Below are 19,779 nucleotides of genomic sequence, written 5' to 3'. Positions count from 1 at the left end.
GTCGATTCTCCTTTAACCTTTGGTTTCTTCTTCTAAACCAGGTTAACGACTTAAAGACTTCATTGGGATTGTGAAGCCAACCGATACTACTTTTCTTGTAGTTGTGTGATCTGATCTTGCATCTTCTATCGTACGAGTACAATTGTAATAATTGGCTTGAGATTTCTATCTCCGATAGGCAAGATAAAAAGTAATCACAAACAAACTTCGTCTCATCGTTTGTGATTCCACAATATCTTTTTTCGCTGCGTCGATTAAGATTATTGTGAGGTGATTGTTAATACTAAGTTGTTCTTCGGGAATATAAGTCTGGTATTATTGATTGGTTCCTGTTCACCTTGATTTATCAAAAGACGGAACAAAACTTGTAGGTATATTCGTGGGAGAAGGATTTATCTATTATCGTAGACTTTTTTGTGTGATACAGATTTGTTTATTAAAGTCTTCGACTTTGGGTCGTAGCAACTCTTATTTGTGGGTGAGATCAGCTAAGGGAATCAAATGCGCAGTATCCTGCTGGGATCAGAGGAGTAGGAGCATAACTGTATCTTGGATTAGTGTGAGATTGATTGGGGTTCAAATACAGTCCAGATCGAAGTTAATTTGGAGTAGGCTAGTGTCTGTAGGGGCTTAATACAGTGTGTGTTCAATCTGGACTAGGTCCCGGGGTTTTTCTGCATTTGCGGTTTCCTCGTTAACAAAATTTATGGTGTCTGTGTTATTTCAATTTCCGCATTATAATGTTTTATCTTTATAATTGAAATAATACAGGTTGTGCGTCAGATCACCAATTAGAGTAATCCAACCTTTGGTTGTTGTTTGTCATTGATTGATCCTCGGATATTGGTCTTTGGTACCATCCGAGTTATTTCTTGTATTTGATTAGGACTCGCTGATTTCTATTAGCTTGAGTAAATAAATCAAGAGAGAGATATTAACTCCTTGAGATACTTTTACCTAGATTGAGTCTGACTGTCTAGTTGATTCTCTAGAAAGTATTTCGGAGTTAGTCCATACAGATTGCTAAGCGAAATATTGGGTGGTGTTGTTAGACCCCCGCTTTTTCAGTTATAAATCTCTCAGTTTATATGACCCAGAAGTTTCAACCTTCAAAACGCTTGTGAAATAGGGTAGGAAAAAAAAAGGGTTCAAGGACTCCCATTTTCTTCTCTATAACAAGTTGCAAGTTTCTCTCATTAGCTTTCTTTCATTTTCTCTTCTGCTGCTCAAATAAATGGTTTCAAAAAGAGATGGTTAGGGTATAGTTATTATGCGCAAGGTAATCGAGTTGGAGGAAGGATTTGCCATCATCCAGAAAGGGATCCGCTAATTGATTAACATTCTTGAAAGTATGCACCCACAATCACAATTGCCATTTTGTTTCGATGCACTACCTAACAATTTATAAAATGCGCAATCAGAAGGCCACCGTTTTATTTTATTTTTTTTATACAAAACCAACTTTCATTTCTTAGGATTGATTACATAACTTCAACTGACAGATTGTTTGATCATCCCTTATAGTTTTAATGAACTAAAAAAGATATTACAACCATATTCAAAAGAAGATCTGTCAGTTCTAGCAAGAGTTTGCTATTACATGCTCAGCATTATTCGCCGATCTATTTACATATGTAACACTAAAGCAAGAAACAAAAGAAAGCAAGTGCCTTATTTCATCTAATGTCAGCTTACCAGGTTTGCTGCAGTTTTGGGCACCGTCTCATTTCCTCCGACAAATTTACCCTTACAGTCAGCTGTAAGACTCCTGAACATCTGGATAGAAATCTGAAGGCACCCACTATGAAATTACCAGCACCACATATGAGGGTCTTCTGTATACAGAACAAGGGTGTACTGTCCAAGTAACCTGATCAGCTACTACTGTTTAAAATTGCTCTTTCACCCAAATAAATCTTAGGTTCCCATTTTAGTACCAGCCGCTGATTACCTCACACCACCACCACCACCACCACCACCACAACCACCGCCACCGCTGAAGTTAAATTTGCTTCCGACTCACTTTCGAAAGCTCCCAGGGCACACTCTCTCCTGCTTTCAAAGAAAATGAATTTGGGTCAAAGATTATTACAGGTTAATGCAAGAACTATCTCCAATTTTTATTATCATCAATCATTTCTTCAGCATAATTATTATGGAATATTTTTTGAGATATTATTATTATGGTTCTGGTGGTAATAATAATCGAGTTGCAGAACTTGAGAGTTTTGTGATGGATGAGTGTAAATCTGGTAAGATTAAGAAGCTTGATGATGGTTTGAAATACTTTGATCAACTGATCTTGGAAAGGCCATTGCCATCTATCATTACATTCTATCATGTATTAAGTTCATTGTCGAAGATTAGATGTTATTCGGATGTCATTATGTTGTATAAGAAGATGAATTTGCTTGGAGTAAAACCAGATATTTCCACATTCAACATTTTGATTAACTGTTGCTGTAAACTAGTCCAAGTGAATCATGGGTTTTGTTTGCTTGGAGATATTATTAAGAGAGGTCATCAGCCTAATGTTATCACTTTCACTACATTGATTAATGGGTTGTGTGTTCAAGAAAAGATTGATTTGCGTTCAAGGTGTTCGATAAAATGACCGAGATAGGTATTCTACCTAATGCCTTCACATGTAATACTCTAATACACGGGCTTTGCAGAACTGGTAAAGTGGATCTTGCTCTTCACCTAAAAAACAAGATGGTGAATTGGAAATGTAGCCCAGATGTTGTTTCATATGGTCTGATTATAGATACTCTTTGCAAAGGAGGTTTAGTTGATCAGGCTTTAGTTCTCTTCTCTGAAATGCTTAGAGATTCAAATGATATCCCGAATATAGTTGCTTACAATTCTTTGATCAACGGACTTTCTAATTCAGGTCGCTTGGATGAGGCCAAGAGTTTCCTTGGAGAGATGGCCAATAGAGGAATCTTTGCAGATGTAAAGACTTATAATTCTATCATTCATGGTCACTGCTTACATGGTCAATGGAAAGAAACGAGAAGGTATTTTGATCAAATGATGGATGGAGGGATTTCACAAGGTTGCTGCAGGCTGATGCAGTGGTAAGAGAAGTTAGCATGTTGCTCTAACAAAATGGGGATTTATGACAAGAAGCTTAATAGGTACACATCCATTTTGATATATTCTACTCATTGGCTTCAATTGAAATTTGTTAGCTGAAGTACTGGATAACATCGCACTCGCAGGAGTCTGAAATGTGTACTGTAGTCTTTTTACAAATGCACAAATTCGAAGCTCACATCAGAAACAAATTAGGAAATTTGCATCAGCAACCATAGCTAGTAAATGGAACTGTCATCTTAAACAGAACCTAAACTTTGCGGACAGTTTCATATTGTTCATCTGAATATCGTCATGATATACAATTATATTTAAGCTAGAAAACCGCTAGACTGTGATTATGAACTTAAATACTAACACCTGGCCATACTATGCTCATGTGATAGAAGAGAGCTAAGGCATCTGCTTTACAGAAGGCATCAGTGATAGTTTTCAAATAGTGATTGTAGATAGTGGTAAAAGGGGTTCTTTTCGAACTTGTGAAGGTAACTTTTTTTTTTTTGATTTAATAAAAATAAAGCAAATTAATTTTCAAAGAGTGATGTCAAGATTTAAAATGGACTAAGGCTCCGGATTCTCTATTACTTCAAGTTGATTGGCTACAAAAATATTTCATAATTATTAACTAGCTCTTTTTCCATTAAATCACTTATTAATCTATAAGGTGTCCAAATATTAAATTGTAATCCTTAAGCATGATTTATCAAAGAATTAATTCTAAGCATAAAACATCAAACTGATTCACAACTAATTAAGAAAACCATTTTTATCTCTTTTTTTATTGATCCAAGTGAATTAAATAAAATAAATAATTAAGAAATTATAAAAAGAATTTACCAATCAATCATGAGTGAATAGATCCTCCATTGCCTCAATCACCAAGAATTTAGCTGCTCATAATGTTGGAAAACCTCTCAAAATATTTCAATGATGCTCAAAAGTGTTTTACAATGAAGAGAAAGACAAGAAAATGATGTAAAACAGAATTTTGCGACCCACAGAAGGCGTCCAGAATCAACGACAAAGCTGAAGTGCTGTTGTCGTTGAAGAACTACGACCCACAGTTGACAGTCGATGTCACTGTTGATAAACGACGGCTTTGGAGAGTCTGTTCTTCACGTTCTTCCTCCTCGCAGCAGCAGCAGCAACAATCAATGGTATCTTCCTCGTTTCGGCTCTGAACTCTCTCCTATTTCTCTCTAAACTTTTCTAACCCTTCTTATGACTCGAAACAACACTTATATAGCTATCAAACCCCCAAAAATCTCGAGTGAATCCGACTTCTTCTTTCTTCTCTCTTCTCTGCGCTGTTGAGAGAATATCTCTCCTGTCATCTCCCTGTACGCGTTTGTTAGCTATAAACTTTCCCCAAGACTCTCCCAGGACTTGAATAATACTATAGAGAGTCTATCCAGCGTGAGACTCGCCCAAAACTCTCTCAAAAAATCTTTGAAACTTCAACAGAAAGTACGTGTCCCTGTTTGGACTTCGTGTGATTTTTCCGACTTATCCAGCCCAATTGGCTGGGTCTAGACGATTTAAACAGGCCCCTTATGTCTTGTAGAGTCCATACATACCAAATACACCCATTGAATCGCTCTAAAACAGCTCCAAGATCGAACACAAAATCTGCCAGTTCTTGCATGCATTTTCCCGCCATTTTTTTTAGTTTGAAACTATGAAGATGACCTCCCCTTATCCAGTTCTGGTGTCCCTTTAGCAGCTGCTTGGAAATGGGTCACCCCTTAGTAATTAGGTTACCCCTTATCCAAAGTGAGAGTCTGTATAGTAATTTTCTCCCACGAGCGCAAAAACCACTTTTTTAGCCAATTTCGCCGCAAAAGCTTATTTCTCCAGAAATACCTACAGGGACATAAAAAGCCATAATAAGTACAAAAATGGGTACTAACACAATATACAATTGGGTTATATTAGACACATAAATGCGTCTATCAAATACCCCCAAACTTATTATTTGCTAGTCCCGAGCAAATCAAAACTACAAAATAAAATCCTAACTCACTGTCGCAGGCATCGTCGATTGCATTTAGCATATGCAATAAGCCTTTAAACCCCTAGGTGGCCCTAGTGGCCGAGTTATAGTCTCGGGTGGGCTTACAAGAGGTATACCCACAAAACCTGTACTCCAGACCTTAGCTATCTACGCAGAACCTTGGAAGGCACTAAAGAATCTCCTTGGTTGGCATACTTATTGACTACAGGAAGAAGTACCCTGATGCGAAATTCCAATTGTTACACGAGTTTGCACTCAAGCATACTAAAATTCATATAAAGTGACAGAGCTCTACTCAGATAGTTGCACTATGGACATCATATTCGGAGTCAAAACTAATCACATGGATAGATCAAGAAGATGGATATAGAAAACATAGATGGTTTTGATGTTTACTAAGTGAACGGCGTTTCCCATATCTGTCTGAAGGCCTCCGCCAAAATGAACCTATCCTAATGGATTGAGATACTAGTCTGACTAATATCAACACACTGGCATATACAAGGGTACCAGTGGTCGATAACCTAACTCTAGGTCAACACAACTGGCATATACAAGGGTACCAGTGGTCGACTTTATTGAATTTATTCCTTTTGGTCAAATGGTCTGGTCTCAATTCTTTTTTTTTTTTTTTTTTTTTTTTTTTTTTTTTTTACTTTTTTTTTTCATCTTTTTTTTTTTTTCATCTCTTTTCTTTTTCAACTTTTTTTTTTTTTTTTCATGGTATCTCAATCACTCTAATTCACCCTAGCATTGGTAACAACTTGAATCGTGGGCCCCACCTATCACTTAGAGAAACATAGTTTAAAAAAAAATAAATAAAATAAAAATAGAAGTGAAAAGGACTCAACGAGATATGGTGAAACTATCATGTTATTTCTAACACCTGAGCTCTGTGCTTTTATGAATAGACTCTTTAGATGTTTCCATCTAATCAGATTGGTTCCTCAAACTCCTACAATCAAAATGCTTCCATCCACTTAGATTAGTTAGTGCAATCCTCAATAGGCATAAATTTCTAGGCTCTGGAGTTTATTTATTTATTGCAACTAAAAGCTAACAAAAAGTTTCTTCCCCACCCCCAAACTTAAATCTAACATTGTCCTCAATGTTTCTCATGAAAGAACAGTACCAAGAATATAAGTAACATGAGGAAATAGTAAAGAGAGAGTTCGGAAAGATAGTACCTGAGTGAAGTGAAACCAAAAACTGAATATAGAAATTATACAACATACATATACATCATCCCTCGATGGTCAATCAAGGGTAAACAGGGTCCTCCAGAGGGACCTCCTCAACATCACTGTAGGAAAAGGCTCTAAAAAGGGCTTCAATCGCTGACCGTTAACCTTTGAAGAACTACTACCATCCAGTGTCTCGATTTCAACAGCTCCATGAGGAAAAACAGTACGGACCACAAAAGGACCGGTCCACCGAGAGCGCAGTTTCCCGGGGAATAGATGCAAACGAGTGTCATACAGAAGAACTTTTTGACCTGGAGAAAATGACTTCCGTAATATGTTTCTATCATGCACAAGTTTCATTTTGTTCTTATACTCCTTCGCACTATCATAAGCATCTATACGAATCTCGTCCAACTCATTGAGCTGGAGTTTCCTATGGGCTCCTGCCTTGTCAAGTGAAAAATTTAGCTGCTTAACAGCCCAATAAGCTCTGTGTTCTAACTCAACAGGTAAGTGACATGCCTTGCCATAAACAAGCCGATAAGGCGACATTCCAATGGGGGTCTTAAACGCAGTACGGTAAGCCCATAAGGCATCAGTAAGCCTAGACGACCAGTCTTTCCGATTAGGATTAACTGTTTTCTCTAATATACGTTTTATCTCCCTATTGGAAACCTCTACCTGACCACTAGTCTGTGGATGATACGGGGTAGCTATCTTATGTGTAATACCATATTTCTTCATCAGAAGTCTAAAAGTCCCATTACAAAAGTGCGACCCTCCATCACTAATTATAGCTCGCGGTGTACCAAAACGTGTAAGTATATTATTTTTCAAGAACTCAATCACAACCCTATGGTCATTGGTTTTACACGCAACCGCCTCAATCCACTTAGAGACATAGTCTACGGCGACAAGGATGTATAGGTTACCAAAAGAATTAGGAAACGGACCCATAAAGTCAATACCCCACACATCAAAGACCTCAACAATTAAAATAGGGTTCAAGGGCATCATGTTCCTACGGGAAATGGTTCCTAATTTCTGGCATCGTTCACAAGTAACGCAGTAACTGTGAGTCTTTAAACAACGAAGGCCAATAGAATCCACACTGCAATATCTTAGCAGCAGTTTTCTTAGCACTAAAGTGACCCCCACAAGCATGATCATGACAAAAGGAAATAATACTGGACTGGTCACTCTCAGGTATACATCTCCTAATAATCTGGTCTGGGCAATACTTAAACAAATAAGGATCATCCCAAAAGAAGTGCTTAACCTCAGCTAAAAATCTAGAACGATCTTGTTTACCCCAATGTTGGGGCATTCGACCAGTAACAAGATAGTTCACTATATTCGCATACCAAGGTAAGGGTAACAGAACAATTGTTCATCAGGAAAGCTATCCCTTATAGGAAGGGAATCATCTGGGGAACTAACAACTAGCCTAGACAAGTGATCTGCTACAACATTTTCGGCACCCTTTTTGTCTCTAATGTCTGGAGAAAACTCTTGCAACAACAGAATCCACCTAATCAATCTAGGTTTAGTATCCTTCTTAGACAAAAGATATTTTAAAGCAGCATGATCAGTATATATGATGATCTTAGAACCTAAGAGATAGGGTCTAAACTTGTCTAAGGCAAACACAATGGCTAATAGTTCCTTCTCGGTAGTGGTATAGTTCAACTGGGCATCATTCAGAGTTTTGCTAGCATAGTAAATCACATGAAGTAACTTATTTTCTCGCTGACCTAGCACAACACCAATAGCATAATCTGAAGCATCACACATGATCTCAAAGGGTAGGTTCCAGTTGGGTGCCTGGACTATGGGGGCGGTAGTGAGTAATGACTTAAGCTTCTCAAAAGCCTCTAAACAAGCATCATCAAAAACAAACTTAACATCTTTTGCAAGCAAATTGCAAAGAGGTCTAGACATCAAGCTAAAATCCTTAATGAAACGACGATAAAAACCAGCATGTCCTAAGAATGACCTAATATCTCTTACGGTTTTTGGGACCGGTAAAGTTTTAATAAGGTCAACTTTTGCTTCATCCACCTCTATACCCTTGAAGATACAATATGCCCTAGAACAATTCCTGAACGAACCATAAAGTGACATTTCTCCCAATTAAGCACTAAATTCTTTTCCTTACACCTAGTCAAAACTAATGACAAATGATGCAAGCACTCATCGAAAGACGAACCAAACACTGAAAAATCATCCATAAAGACCTCTAAGAACCGTTCTACCATGTCAGAAAATATGCTCATCATGCAACGCTGAAAAGTCGCAGGGGCATTACATAGCCCGAAAGGCATGCGTCTATACGCAAAGGTACCAAAGGGACAGGTAAAAGTGGTTTTCTCCTGGTCTTCTGGGGCAATAACGATCTGATTATATCCAGAGTAGCCATCTAAAAAGCAGTAGTGACTATGTCCAGCTAATCTCTCTAGCATCTGGTCAATGAAGGGAAGGGGAAAGTGGTCCTTCCTAGTGACCTTGTTCAATTTCCTATAGTCAATACAAACACGCCAACCCGTGGTCATTCGGGTCGGGATTAACTCATTGTTATTATTCTGGACTACAGTAATACCAGATTTCTTGGGAACAACCTGAACGGGGCTGACCCACTTACTGTCTGAAATAGGGTAGTAATTCCTGCATCTAATAGCTTAAGAACCTCAGTTCGAACTACTTCTTTCATATTGGGGTTTAGTCGACGTTGCATCTCCCTAGAAGGTTTGGTGTCTTCCTCTAAATAGATCTGATGCATACAAACAGTAGGACTTATACCCTTAATGTCTGCTATGGTCCACCCTAAAGCTTCTTTGTTGTTTTGAATGACGGTTACTAGCCTACTTTCCTGATCTATATCCAAGTCGGAAGAAACAATCACAGGTAAAGTCTCAGACGGGCCTAAAAACACATACTTCAGGGTATCTGGCAATGGTTTTAGGTCCAACTTAGGAGGCTCTTCTAAAGAAGGAACTAGGGTAGACTTAGAAACTGGTAGTGGTTCGAACTTAGGTTTCCATCCATTACTAGTATCTAACAAAGGGGTTGAATCTAACAAAGCATTCACCTCATTAATTACATTATCATCATCAAAATCAATCCCAAAGTGAGCTAGGCATTTTTCTAATGGATCTTCTAACAAAGTGTTTGGTAATGACTCCTCGACTAATGTTCCTATCATGTTCACCTCTTCTACATTCGAGTCATCTAGTTCAGAGGGTAGCTTACTAATATTAAAAATATTCAGCTCAATAGTCATATTACCAAAAGACAAATTCATAATACCATTTCGACAGTTAATGATCGCATTGGATGTAGCTAAAAACGGGCGACCTAAAATCACTGGTATTTGGTTCTCTGGGTCAGGGACAGGTTGGGTATCTAAGATAACAAAATCCACTGGATAAATAAACTTGTCAACCTCTATGAGAACATCCTCGATCACACCACGAGGAACTTTAACGGACCTATCAGCTAACTGAAGTGTTATCTGGGTAGGTTTCATCTCACCAAGTCCTAGCTTAAGGTACACATGATATGGAAGTAAATTACACTGGCTCCTAAGTCAAGAAGCTTTCTCAACACGGTACTTACCTATTGTACAAGCAATGGTAGGGGACCCTGGGTCTTTATACTTAGGAGTAGTGGTATTCTGAATAATAGAACTCACATGACTAGCTATGAAGGCTTTCTTCTGACACTGAGCTTACGCTTTCGCGTACACAAGTCCTTAAGGAACTTGGCATAAGAGGGAATCTGCCTAATTGCATCTAATAATGGAAGGTTGATATTAACCTGCTTAAAAACCTCCAATATATCATTAAAGTTGGACTCCCTCTTAGTCGGAACTAGCAGCTGGGGAATGGGGCTCTGGGAACAAAGGGGCTCAACAGGACCCTCATTGGTCTCTTGGAGACTCTATCAGTCTCCTCATTTTCTGGCTCAGCAGGGTGAACTACAGCATGTTCACTATCAGGCATGGACCTTGTTGTCAACTTTCTTTCCACTCCTAAGGGTTGTGACAGCATTCACATGATTGTACGATTTCTCTCCTTTTGGGTTGGGATCAGTACGACTAGGGAACCTTCCATCTTCTCTCTCACTTATGAACTTAGCTATTTGTCCTACTTGAAGTTCTAATTTGGCAAGACTCTGGGAATTATTCTTCAATTCTTGCCTAGTTTCTTGTTGAAAGCTCATGTGGTTCTTTGTTAGCATTTCATGGTTATTTGCTAACATAGTGAGAGTATCCTCTAAGGTAGAGATCTTTTTCTCGGAAGTGTTCTGAAACTGGGTTTGACCTGAAGAGTTCTTAAAACCAAAACCTGGGGGAGGCTGAGAATTGCTAGACTGGCCTTGACTCTGGCCTTTAGACCAAGAGAAATTAGGATGGTTTCTCCAACCAGGGTTGTAGGTTTCTGAGTATGGGTCAAACTTCTGACGGTTCTCAAACCTAGAGTTGTTATAGACAGCATGGGCTTGCTCTTCACTAACCTGACCTTCCCAAAACGAATTATCGGGCTCTATTCCACAACTAGAGACTTGAGAGGCTCTATTAGGTTCAACAAGGGACCTATTTTTAGTCTGACCCATTTCTAAAGCTTCTAACCTTCTGGATAAAGCAGCAAACTTAGCATCTGACGCAAAACTCGTATCTACCATATTGGTGTTACTTCTATTGACCAAGAGTCTTTTAGGGGGTTCAACACAAGATTCCCACTGTTGGGATTTTTCAGCGATAGCTCCTAAGAAGCAAAAGCATCATCAGCATTTTTACTAGTGAACTCACCAGCGCACATAGACTCAACCATGGCTTTGGTCGAATAGTCTAAACCATCATAAATAATCTGTACAAGTTTCATATTATCAAATCCATGGTGAGGACACTGAGATAGGAGATCATTGAATCGCTCTAAAAACCTATAAAGAGACTCTCCCTCTTGTTGCACACTAGCACTAATTTTCTGCCTAACAGCTGCAGTTTTATGCTTAGGGTAGAATTTCATATAGAAGGCAGCGATAAGTTCCTGCCATGTTTCTATGGATTCAGACGGTAGGTTGTTAAGCCAGGTCTTGGCTTTATCTCTCAAAGAAAAGGGAAACATCTTAAGTTTCAAGACTTCATCAGTAAGGTCTTTTATTCTAATTGTCCCACAGATTTCCTCAAAGTCCCTAATATGGAAATAAGGGTTCTCATCATCTTTTCCTAAGAATATAGGGATCATCTGAAGAATACTAGGTTTTATCTCAAAATTAGCCGTAGTGGCTGGCAATTTAATGCATGAAGCTCGGTTGGTCCTAGTTGGGAACATGTAATCTTTCAAAGTTGCCATCGTTGGCACAACAGAAGTACTAGGGGTACTTTTATCACTCAGAGATAAATTCTCAAAACTGAAGTTTCCAAAAACAGGGCTCTCCAAAGAAGAGTCTTCGAGCTCCCTGCTTAAATCAGAAGAACTACTAGGTTTTTCGCTAATCAATCGACCTAGAGTATCTCTTTTCCAAGCCCTAACAAAATCAGGCATACACTAAAAAGAATTCAAAAAGAAATAAAAATCCTAACAGGAAGGTTCTAGCAATCACACAACAGGCTGACTCGACTTTACCACAGCAAACCTAAAGATTTCTAGCAAACAACAAGCATGATGGCTCCACTTAGATTGTTTCTAGACCAGCTTCTAATCCTTCGAAAGGGAATTCGTTACAATTTGAGCAAACCCCTCTGGAATCAATCCGAGTTAAAGCAAGTTGAATCGAGGCGAGGGAAGCTCAGTGGAGCTTTGATACCCAAAACCTCACCGATCCAATGCGGCGCAGTCACGCATTCAACTCGCAGTAACCGTCAAGAACTTCAAGGTGTGCTTAAAAGAGTAACCAATATTTTTCGAATGATTGTACTGTTAAGCTCGATACCCTATAGGTCTCTTTCTAGTCCAAATTTTAGGCTTAGGTTCGCTTTAGGTTTCGTTTTCCTAAGGCGGGCAAGAAGGGAGCGGTGATGAAATCCGAACCCTTATCTTATATGGTCCAGTCCTTGCCCTTTACTAGGAATATAAAAACAGTCCGGTTCGTCCTCAAACAATTAGCACCTTAAGGAGTCCAGTAACCCGCTTGCAGGAGATTCGCGGGTGTTTAGAATTTTACCTCCCGTGCCAGACGGGCGAAGAACCGCTGAAGTCGACTCGGGCCACGACTCCTATGCCGTGTGCGAACCCGAGGGGCCGAGACGATATCGTAATCGTCGTCCTTCCCTGCAAACAGTTTATATTTAAGGATACCCTTCCGTAGGGTTTAAAAAATAAAAATAAAATGTCCCAAAATTAATGTCCAAAGTCCATAAAAAAAAATACAAAAGAAAAGAAAGTCTAATAAAAAAAATTACAAAAAAAATGTCTCTCTTTTTTTTTCTCTCTTTTTATCAAAATAAATAAATAAAATTCTTCTTCTTTCGCTCCTTTAGCTTTGCTTTTCGCTCCCAAACTTTAAGTAAATCACCACAAGCTTTGGCAAAATTGTCTTTCGCTCCAATCTTCAAAAATCTGCAAGGAAACAAAAAAAACCAAAAACGTAAAGAAGAACAAAAATAATAAAAATCTAAAAAAAATGCTAACTAAACACAGGTCCGCGTCGGCGGCGCCAAAAATTTGATAGTTTTCAAATAGTGATTGTAGATAGTGGTAAAAGGGGTTCTTTTCGAACTTGTGAAGGTAACTTTTTTTTTTTTTGATTTAATAAAAATAAAGCAAATTAATTTTCAAAGAGTGATGTCAAGATTTAAAATGGACTAAGGCTCCGGATTCTCTATTACTTCAAGTTGATTGGTTACAAAAATATTTCATAATTATTATCTAGCTCTTTTTCCATTAAATCACTTATTAATCTATAAGGTGTCCAAATATTAAATTGTAATCCTTAAGCATGATTTATCAAAGAATTAATTCTAAGCATAAAACATCAAACTGATTCACAACTAATTAAGAAAACCATTTTTATCTCTTTTTTTATTGATCCAAGTGAATTAAATAAAATAAATAATTAAGAAATTATAAAAAGAATTTACCAATCAATCATGAGTGAATAGATCCTCCATTGCCTCAATCACCAAGAATTTAGCTGCTCATAATGTTGGAAAACCTCTCAAAATATTTCATTGATGCTCAAAAGTGTTTTACAATGAAGAGAAAGACAAGAAAATGATGTAAAACAGAATTTTGCGACCCACAGAAGGCGTCCAGAATCAACGACAAAGCTGAAGTGCTGTTGTCGTTGAAGAACTACGACCCACATTTGACAGTCGATGTCACTGTTGATAAACGACGGCTTTGGAGAGTCTGTTCTTCACGTTCTTCCTCCTCGCAGCAGCAGCAGCAACAATCAATGGTATCTTCCTCGTTTCGGCTCTGAACTCTCTCCTCTTTCTCTCTAAACTTTTCTAACCCTTCTTATGACTCGAAACAACACTTATATAGCTATCAAACCCCCAAAAATCTCGAGTGAATCCGACTTCTTCTTTCTTCTCTCTTCTCTGCGCTGTTGAGAGAATATCTCTCCTGTCATCTCCCTGTACGCGTTTGTTAGCTATAAACTTTCCCCAAGACTCTCCCAGGACTTGAATAATACTATAGAGAGTCTATCCAGCGTGAGACTCGCCCAAAACTCTCTCAAAAAATCTTTGAAACTTCAACAGAAAGTACGTGTCCCTGTTTGGACTTCGTGTGATTTTTCCGACTTATCCAGCCCAATTGGCTGGGTCTAGACGATTTAAACAGGCCCCTTATGTCTTGTAGAGTCCATACATACCAAATACACCCATTGAATCGCTCTAAAACAGCTCCAAGATCGAACACAAAATCTGCCAGTTCTTGCATGCATTTTCCCGCCATTTTTTTTAGTTTGAAACTATGAAGATGACCTCCCCTTATCCAGTTCTGGTGTCCCTTTAGCAGCTGCTTGGAAATGGGTCACCCCTTAGTAATTAGGTTACCCCTTATCCAAAGTGAGAGTCCGTATAGTAATTTTCTCCCACGAGCGCAAAAACCACTTTTTTAGCCAATTTCGCCGCAAAAGCTTATTTCTCCAGAAATACCTACAGGGACATAAAAAGCCATAATAAGTACAAAAATGGGTACTAACACAATATACAATTGGGTTATATTAGACACATAAATGCGTCTATCAATCAGTTGCGTGAATGTTGAAATCCCTGCTGATGCTGCTTGTGCTAGAGAAGACCTTTATGTAATTAGTAAGAATGGCAGTTTTGGTGTTTGGCTATGGCCTATGCATGCAATTGTGGAGAGGTAGAGAGTTTAAGAGTTTTCCGTTCCTTCTTCTTCTTTTTATCTTCTGCTTATTTGCTGCAAATTACCCGCATCATGAGAAAGCATCATTGTATGACGAACTAATATGTTTCCACCATATCCCTTTGAAACTCAGAGTATGACACGTTTGATTAAAATAACTGGAATCTCAAAGGATGATAGGAAGTACTAGATCCAGAAGAGTTGAACTACACTCATTTCTTTACTGAAAAAGGCCAAAACTCTCCTCTGTGGAAAAAAAAAACAATGTTAAATTCTTTTCATGATGATGAGGCAAATATAACTGCATCCATAATAAATGAGAAAACAAATTGCAGAGTTAATTCTGAACCAAGTGATACTGTCCAGTTGGATTCTTGTCTTAAAATCCCAAAGACGCACAATCCTTTGGAGGGAGATACACTTAAGCTCAAGCTAAGGATGCAAATACCCTTTGGTCTGTTGTCATTTCTACCGCTGTAACGGGGTTCCAGGAGGAGGTGGCAGCAAGAAAGTTGTCAGTGTCACCAACTTAAGTGGCAATTTTGCATTAGTGATGAGGTATTCTATTCACTTTGGCATAATGTTTTGTTCATATATAATTTGTCTTTTCCTGAACCAGCACTTTTAATGACATGTTGTTTTTCAAATTTTCACCGTGTAGACACTATTGAAACTGGCATTCTTCTCCATTTTGATACCAGACCTTGACATTTCTGACACTCACACTAAATGAGAAGAAAACTTCAAATTTTTCCTTACAAAGTAACCTAGTTATGTAATTGTGACACCAGCATTACTTTTGCGTATAACCACAAATGATTTAAATGGTAAGGTAACAAATGTGAAAGAGCAAAATGGAATAAGAATAGGATCCTGATTCAATCATCACATTGCTGTTCCTCATGGGTGGTACTTTATTGCTGTGTGTTTAAACAGGTACTGTCAAAGATGAAAATGCCTTTTTGGTCTCCTCGGATGCTGCTTCAGCTAAAGTATCTTTTTTTTTGGAAGTTTCTCCATGGGTAGATCGGTTGCATTCAAATTTTGCTGGTCGGGAATTACAATCCTGTGACAAATTTCGCTTAAGGCTTTAACTTTCATAAGTGTGTATATTTAAGTCGTTCAAGAAACACTGTGGCTGACCTCCTTGGAGGGTATACGCTGTTTGTAATTCTCTTTGCATTGCTGTATACTCATTAATTTGTTTAACAATTTTTTTACTTGCTTTTGATTTGTGATTTTTGTGTTGTTCAGTTGACGAAGAGGTGGATAATTCGAATGGGCGTTTACTAAAGAGTTATCCAGGATAGCAACATAGGCAGTTGGGTTTATTTACCAAATCTGGTAGACCAAAGGAGTCTGACAAAGAGCAAACCAAGTTCCGTATCCAAATTCCAGTCTTTAAACGCAGATATAATATAAATGTGGAAGAAAATACAATTCATAATTCACCTGGTAGGCCTAATTCTAATTCTAAGGAATGGAAGACGACACTGCAGCAGATGGAAAACAAAATTGTGAGAAATCTGGAGGTTGTGAAGAGTACATAAGGAAACAGTGGAGCTCGTTGTGAACCTTTGTGTACTTGGGTATAATGATAGATTCAAGCTAGGTGCAGAACACATCTGAAGAGTCTGAATAGGTTCATCAGATAGACGCAGGTGCAGTTGGCGAGAAGGGTAGCTCAGTAGAAACATGGAATCTGAAGTTGTTAACAGATTTTTATAAATTTTGCTGATACTGCGCTTCAAAACTTGGTTGCTGCATAAAGATGTGTCTGACTGATGATGATACATGGTTGTTATTTGTTAAGGGAGTTAAGGCGGTTGGGCTTGCAAGTGGTGCCAGGCCCTTCTGGCTATGTCGGGCCAGAGGGTCAGGCCTAGCTTTGCCAGACAACATTTTTTTTCCCCTGCACATAAACTTAATAATTTAAGAGATAATTTAATGCATGTGGTACAGCTTATTATGCACACTAACAGCAAGAGTTGATTCTCCGCCCAGTGAACTTCATGTTCCAAGTCATGCATTAAATGCTACCTCCCTGTAAATAGTATGCAGTGTTGAAATGGCTAGTTAATTAGCAAGTAGTGTTGTTTGCATCACTCACAAATGTTAATTATCTCCACTGCATGTTCTGTACTTACTAGAGCATATCAAGCACTGGCACTGGAATATCTTTTAAGTATAAACTAAGCAAAATTGATTGCTTGTTCTACTCTCCTTAGTTGTTGTTGATCACATACAGCCACTACTATGTAACTAAAACCATATGCCTAGTTAGTTTTCTTCATTCACATAATCACAATTAATTAGACATTCATCATCTTCTTCTTCTTCTAAATCCCATGGCTTCTTCTTCTTTGTCTGTTATTCAGTTTCTTGTTGTTTTCTTCTTTGTTTCTCAATTACCATCCTCTTCTTCTCTACCTGATGGTATAGTCTTCAAACTCAAAAGAGATACATCAACTCTCCAGTATATGATTAAATTCAGCCAAGGAACTCCTAAAGCCGACGTAAAACTAGCTCTCGATCTCGGCGGAAAATTACCATGGTTTGATTGTCATGAAGGCTATAACTCGTCATCAGCTCGACGAGTCAAGTGCAAGTCATCCCTATGCTCACTAGCCAACAGAGAAAATACTACCAGTACATGTAGCCATAACAGTCACTGCAGCATTCACAAACTTAACCCGGTAACTCAGTCTATCAGCGAAGGTGAGCTCATTTCAGATCTTGTGACTACTATATCTAACCCTCATAATCCACTAAAGAATAAAAAGAAACCTAGTGACCCTGAAAGTTATGATACACCTGTTATTTCGCGCCGTCGCCTTACGTTCGGTTGTGCAACTACAAGTAATTTCTTTGGTGGACTTGCTAAAGGTGCTAAAGGCGTGGCTGGTCTTGGACGTTCATCTGCTCTTTCTCTGGTTTTCCAGTTTGCAATCAGATTCCGGTTCCCACGCACATTTGCTGTGGACTTATTAGAATCAAATGTTTATTTCGGAGGCGGACCTTACGTTCATCGCAACTTCTACTGGGATCATGATAAATCTAGAGTTCTAGAGTACACCCGGTTCTTGATTAACCCAATGTCCATCGAAGAATATTTTGTTGATCTAAAATCGATCAAGGTATACGGCAAAACTGTACCAATAGACAAAAAGTTGCTCTCCATCAACAAGGGGACTGGAGTTGGAGGAACGAAAATCGACATTCAAACTCCTTTTACCACATTGCAGACATCAATCTACAAGGCATTTATCAAAATTCATACCGAATGGGCTAAAAGCATGAATATCTCTATGGTTACTCCGGTTGCGCCATTTACTGCCTGTTACAACTCGTCGACATTACCTCCATTTAACGGAAATCGTCAGACACCGGGTGTTACCTTCGTGTTTCCGAAGAATGAATGGGGAGTCGCATGGCGGGATCTGGTAGAAGTAAACGAAGCTACCAACTGTGTGGGATTTGTTGATGGTGGTTTAAAGCCAATGACTTCAATTGTTATCGGTGCACGTCAGATAGGTTTTGCAGAGTTCGATATTTCAAGATCAAGATTGGGATTCTTGCAACCAAATTTTATGACATAAACGGTATTTGTAATTGGTAAAAACTTTTTACCTAATATTTTTGTTTTCTTTGTAATTTGTGTGCACAGAATTAGTGGTATTACTATATTATTGATGAGGATTTGATACCAAGTTCCGGCATGATCTCCTCCTTCTTTTCTGTTTTTCTTTCAATAAAATATATCTGCCTTGAATATAATTGAGTTAAAGATATCCCACGATTTGCATCTTATATTATTCTTCACGTCATTGACTATTAAGCTTCATTTAATTTAGGTGTTCCGCCAAAACAGCATATGAACATTGAAAATTAAAGAATGAGATTAAAATATCAAAATACGGACATCGTCACTACTGGCCTCAGTTTGTGGTGGCAAATACAGAAATATTCTTAATACTGCCTGCGCCTTATATTTGGCACTTCCGCGGTGTATTTTCGAACAAAACTGACAGGCAAAAACATCGATTATTACAAACTGTGTTATCGTAGTTCTCCAGAAAGAACAAAAGAGTTTGTCCTTTTTTTTTGTCTAATCAAGATATGAAAGTACATTAGAGAGGAAAATTAGGCCAAAATGCTTTTAGTAATTGATTGTTTTAAATCAATGTACTCTAGTTGAGCTCTTACGGTAAGGTTTAATAATAAGATTATGATCTGGTTAATTACTATTCTTAGAGGGACACAGCAGTGTGCATATGGCCAAGTGGTACGTGTTTACATCAAACAGGAAATATCCTATTCTTTGCTTAATTAATTAGCATTGAATGTATGCGGGCAGGATTTACTCAAACCACGTGAAATTGTTCAGTGTTTAGTATAAACTAAGCAAAACTAAGAGTAAGAAATAATTAACAACACCCATTTGTAAAGTTTTGTAAGTTGACTTGCATGCACTCTATGAATGAAACTCTCTATTCTAAAACTTTAGAAAAATCTCAAGGCTGGCCCTGTTTCCCTGTCCTCCGTGCTCTGCCCCACAGCCACAGTGCTTCCAAGATGACAATATTCGCGAAGTGTTTATGATAAAAAAAGGGAACTAAGGGAATTTTTGCAATTGTAGTTCAAGGTGTAAGCAAACATGTTTTGCTTGGGAACATACAAAAGGTTGGGCATTAAACTCGTTGGAACTTTTAAGCTGCGTTTGATACTAGGAAAAGAATATAATTCGGTGAAAAGTATATGGGTTTTGTTATCTACACAAAAGTATATGCTCATGTTTTTTTTTCTTTTCCGTTTTTTTAGAAGTTTATCTACACAAACTTCACCTTTTCCGATACAAAAAACACAATCTCTTATATCTTTTTTCTATTATTTTCATTTCCAATGTTAATGATTTGCTCTTATCTTATGCATGAATGCACAAGATAACAAAATCCAAAGTATATATAACCAGGGACGGAGTCAAGATTTCTATGAAGGAGTGCAGAAATTTGCTTTGGGGAGATAAAAAAAATTTAGGGGGTGCAAAATACAAAATTAAGCTTATGAGTAGCTGATTTTTTTTTTTTTGCTTTGGGCCCAAATTAGGCTTTCGAGTCAGCTAGGCTGGGGGTGCAAGTGCACACCCCTGCACTGGGCT

General features: G+C 38.2%; 2 protein-coding genes across 6 annotated transcripts; both read left to right on the top strand.

Moving 5' to 3' along the window:
• The first annotated feature begins 2,155 nt into the window (after positions 1-2,155).
• On the top strand, positions 2,156-3,084 carry LOC113344347 (pentatricopeptide repeat-containing protein At5g16640, mitochondrial-like). The gene is made up of 2 exons (XM_026588344.1): positions 2,156-2,598; positions 2,676-3,084. The coding sequence occupies exons 1-2, from the start codon at positions 2,156-2,158 to the stop codon at positions 3,082-3,084; spliced, it is 852 nt and encodes a 283-aa protein (XP_026444129.1).
• Positions 3,045-18,399, top strand: LOC113344394 (basic 7S globulin-like). 5 transcript variants are annotated; one of them, XM_026588377.1, is made up of 5 exons: positions 3,087-3,140; positions 14,957-15,179; positions 15,558-15,775; positions 15,876-17,339; positions 17,508-18,399. In XM_026588377.1, the coding sequence occupies exons 4-5, from the start codon at positions 16,970-16,972 to the stop codon at positions 18,218-18,220; spliced, it is 1,083 nt and encodes a 360-aa protein (XP_026444162.1). In that variant the 5' UTR covers positions 3,087-3,140; positions 14,957-15,179; positions 15,558-15,775; positions 15,876-16,969; the 3' UTR covers positions 18,221-18,399. The 5 variants fall into 5 exon arrangements, with proteins under 5 accessions (XP_026444159.1, XP_026444162.1, XP_026444161.1 ...); XM_026588374.1 differs by having other exon boundaries at positions 3,045-3,140; positions 14,988-15,179; positions 15,876-18,399; XM_026588376.1 differs by having other exon boundaries at positions 15,876-18,399.
• Positions 18,400-19,779: the final 1,380 nt, after the last annotated feature.

Source organism: Papaver somniferum, unplaced genomic scaffold (genome assembly GCF_003573695.1).
Source record: "Papaver somniferum cultivar HN1 unplaced genomic scaffold, ASM357369v1 unplaced-scaffold_76, whole genome shotgun sequence".
Classification (NCBI taxonomy): Eukaryota; Viridiplantae; Streptophyta; class Magnoliopsida; order Ranunculales; family Papaveraceae; genus Papaver; species Papaver somniferum.
Note: the sequence above shows the minus strand (reverse complement) of the source record. Positions and strands in the feature narration are given on the sequence as shown.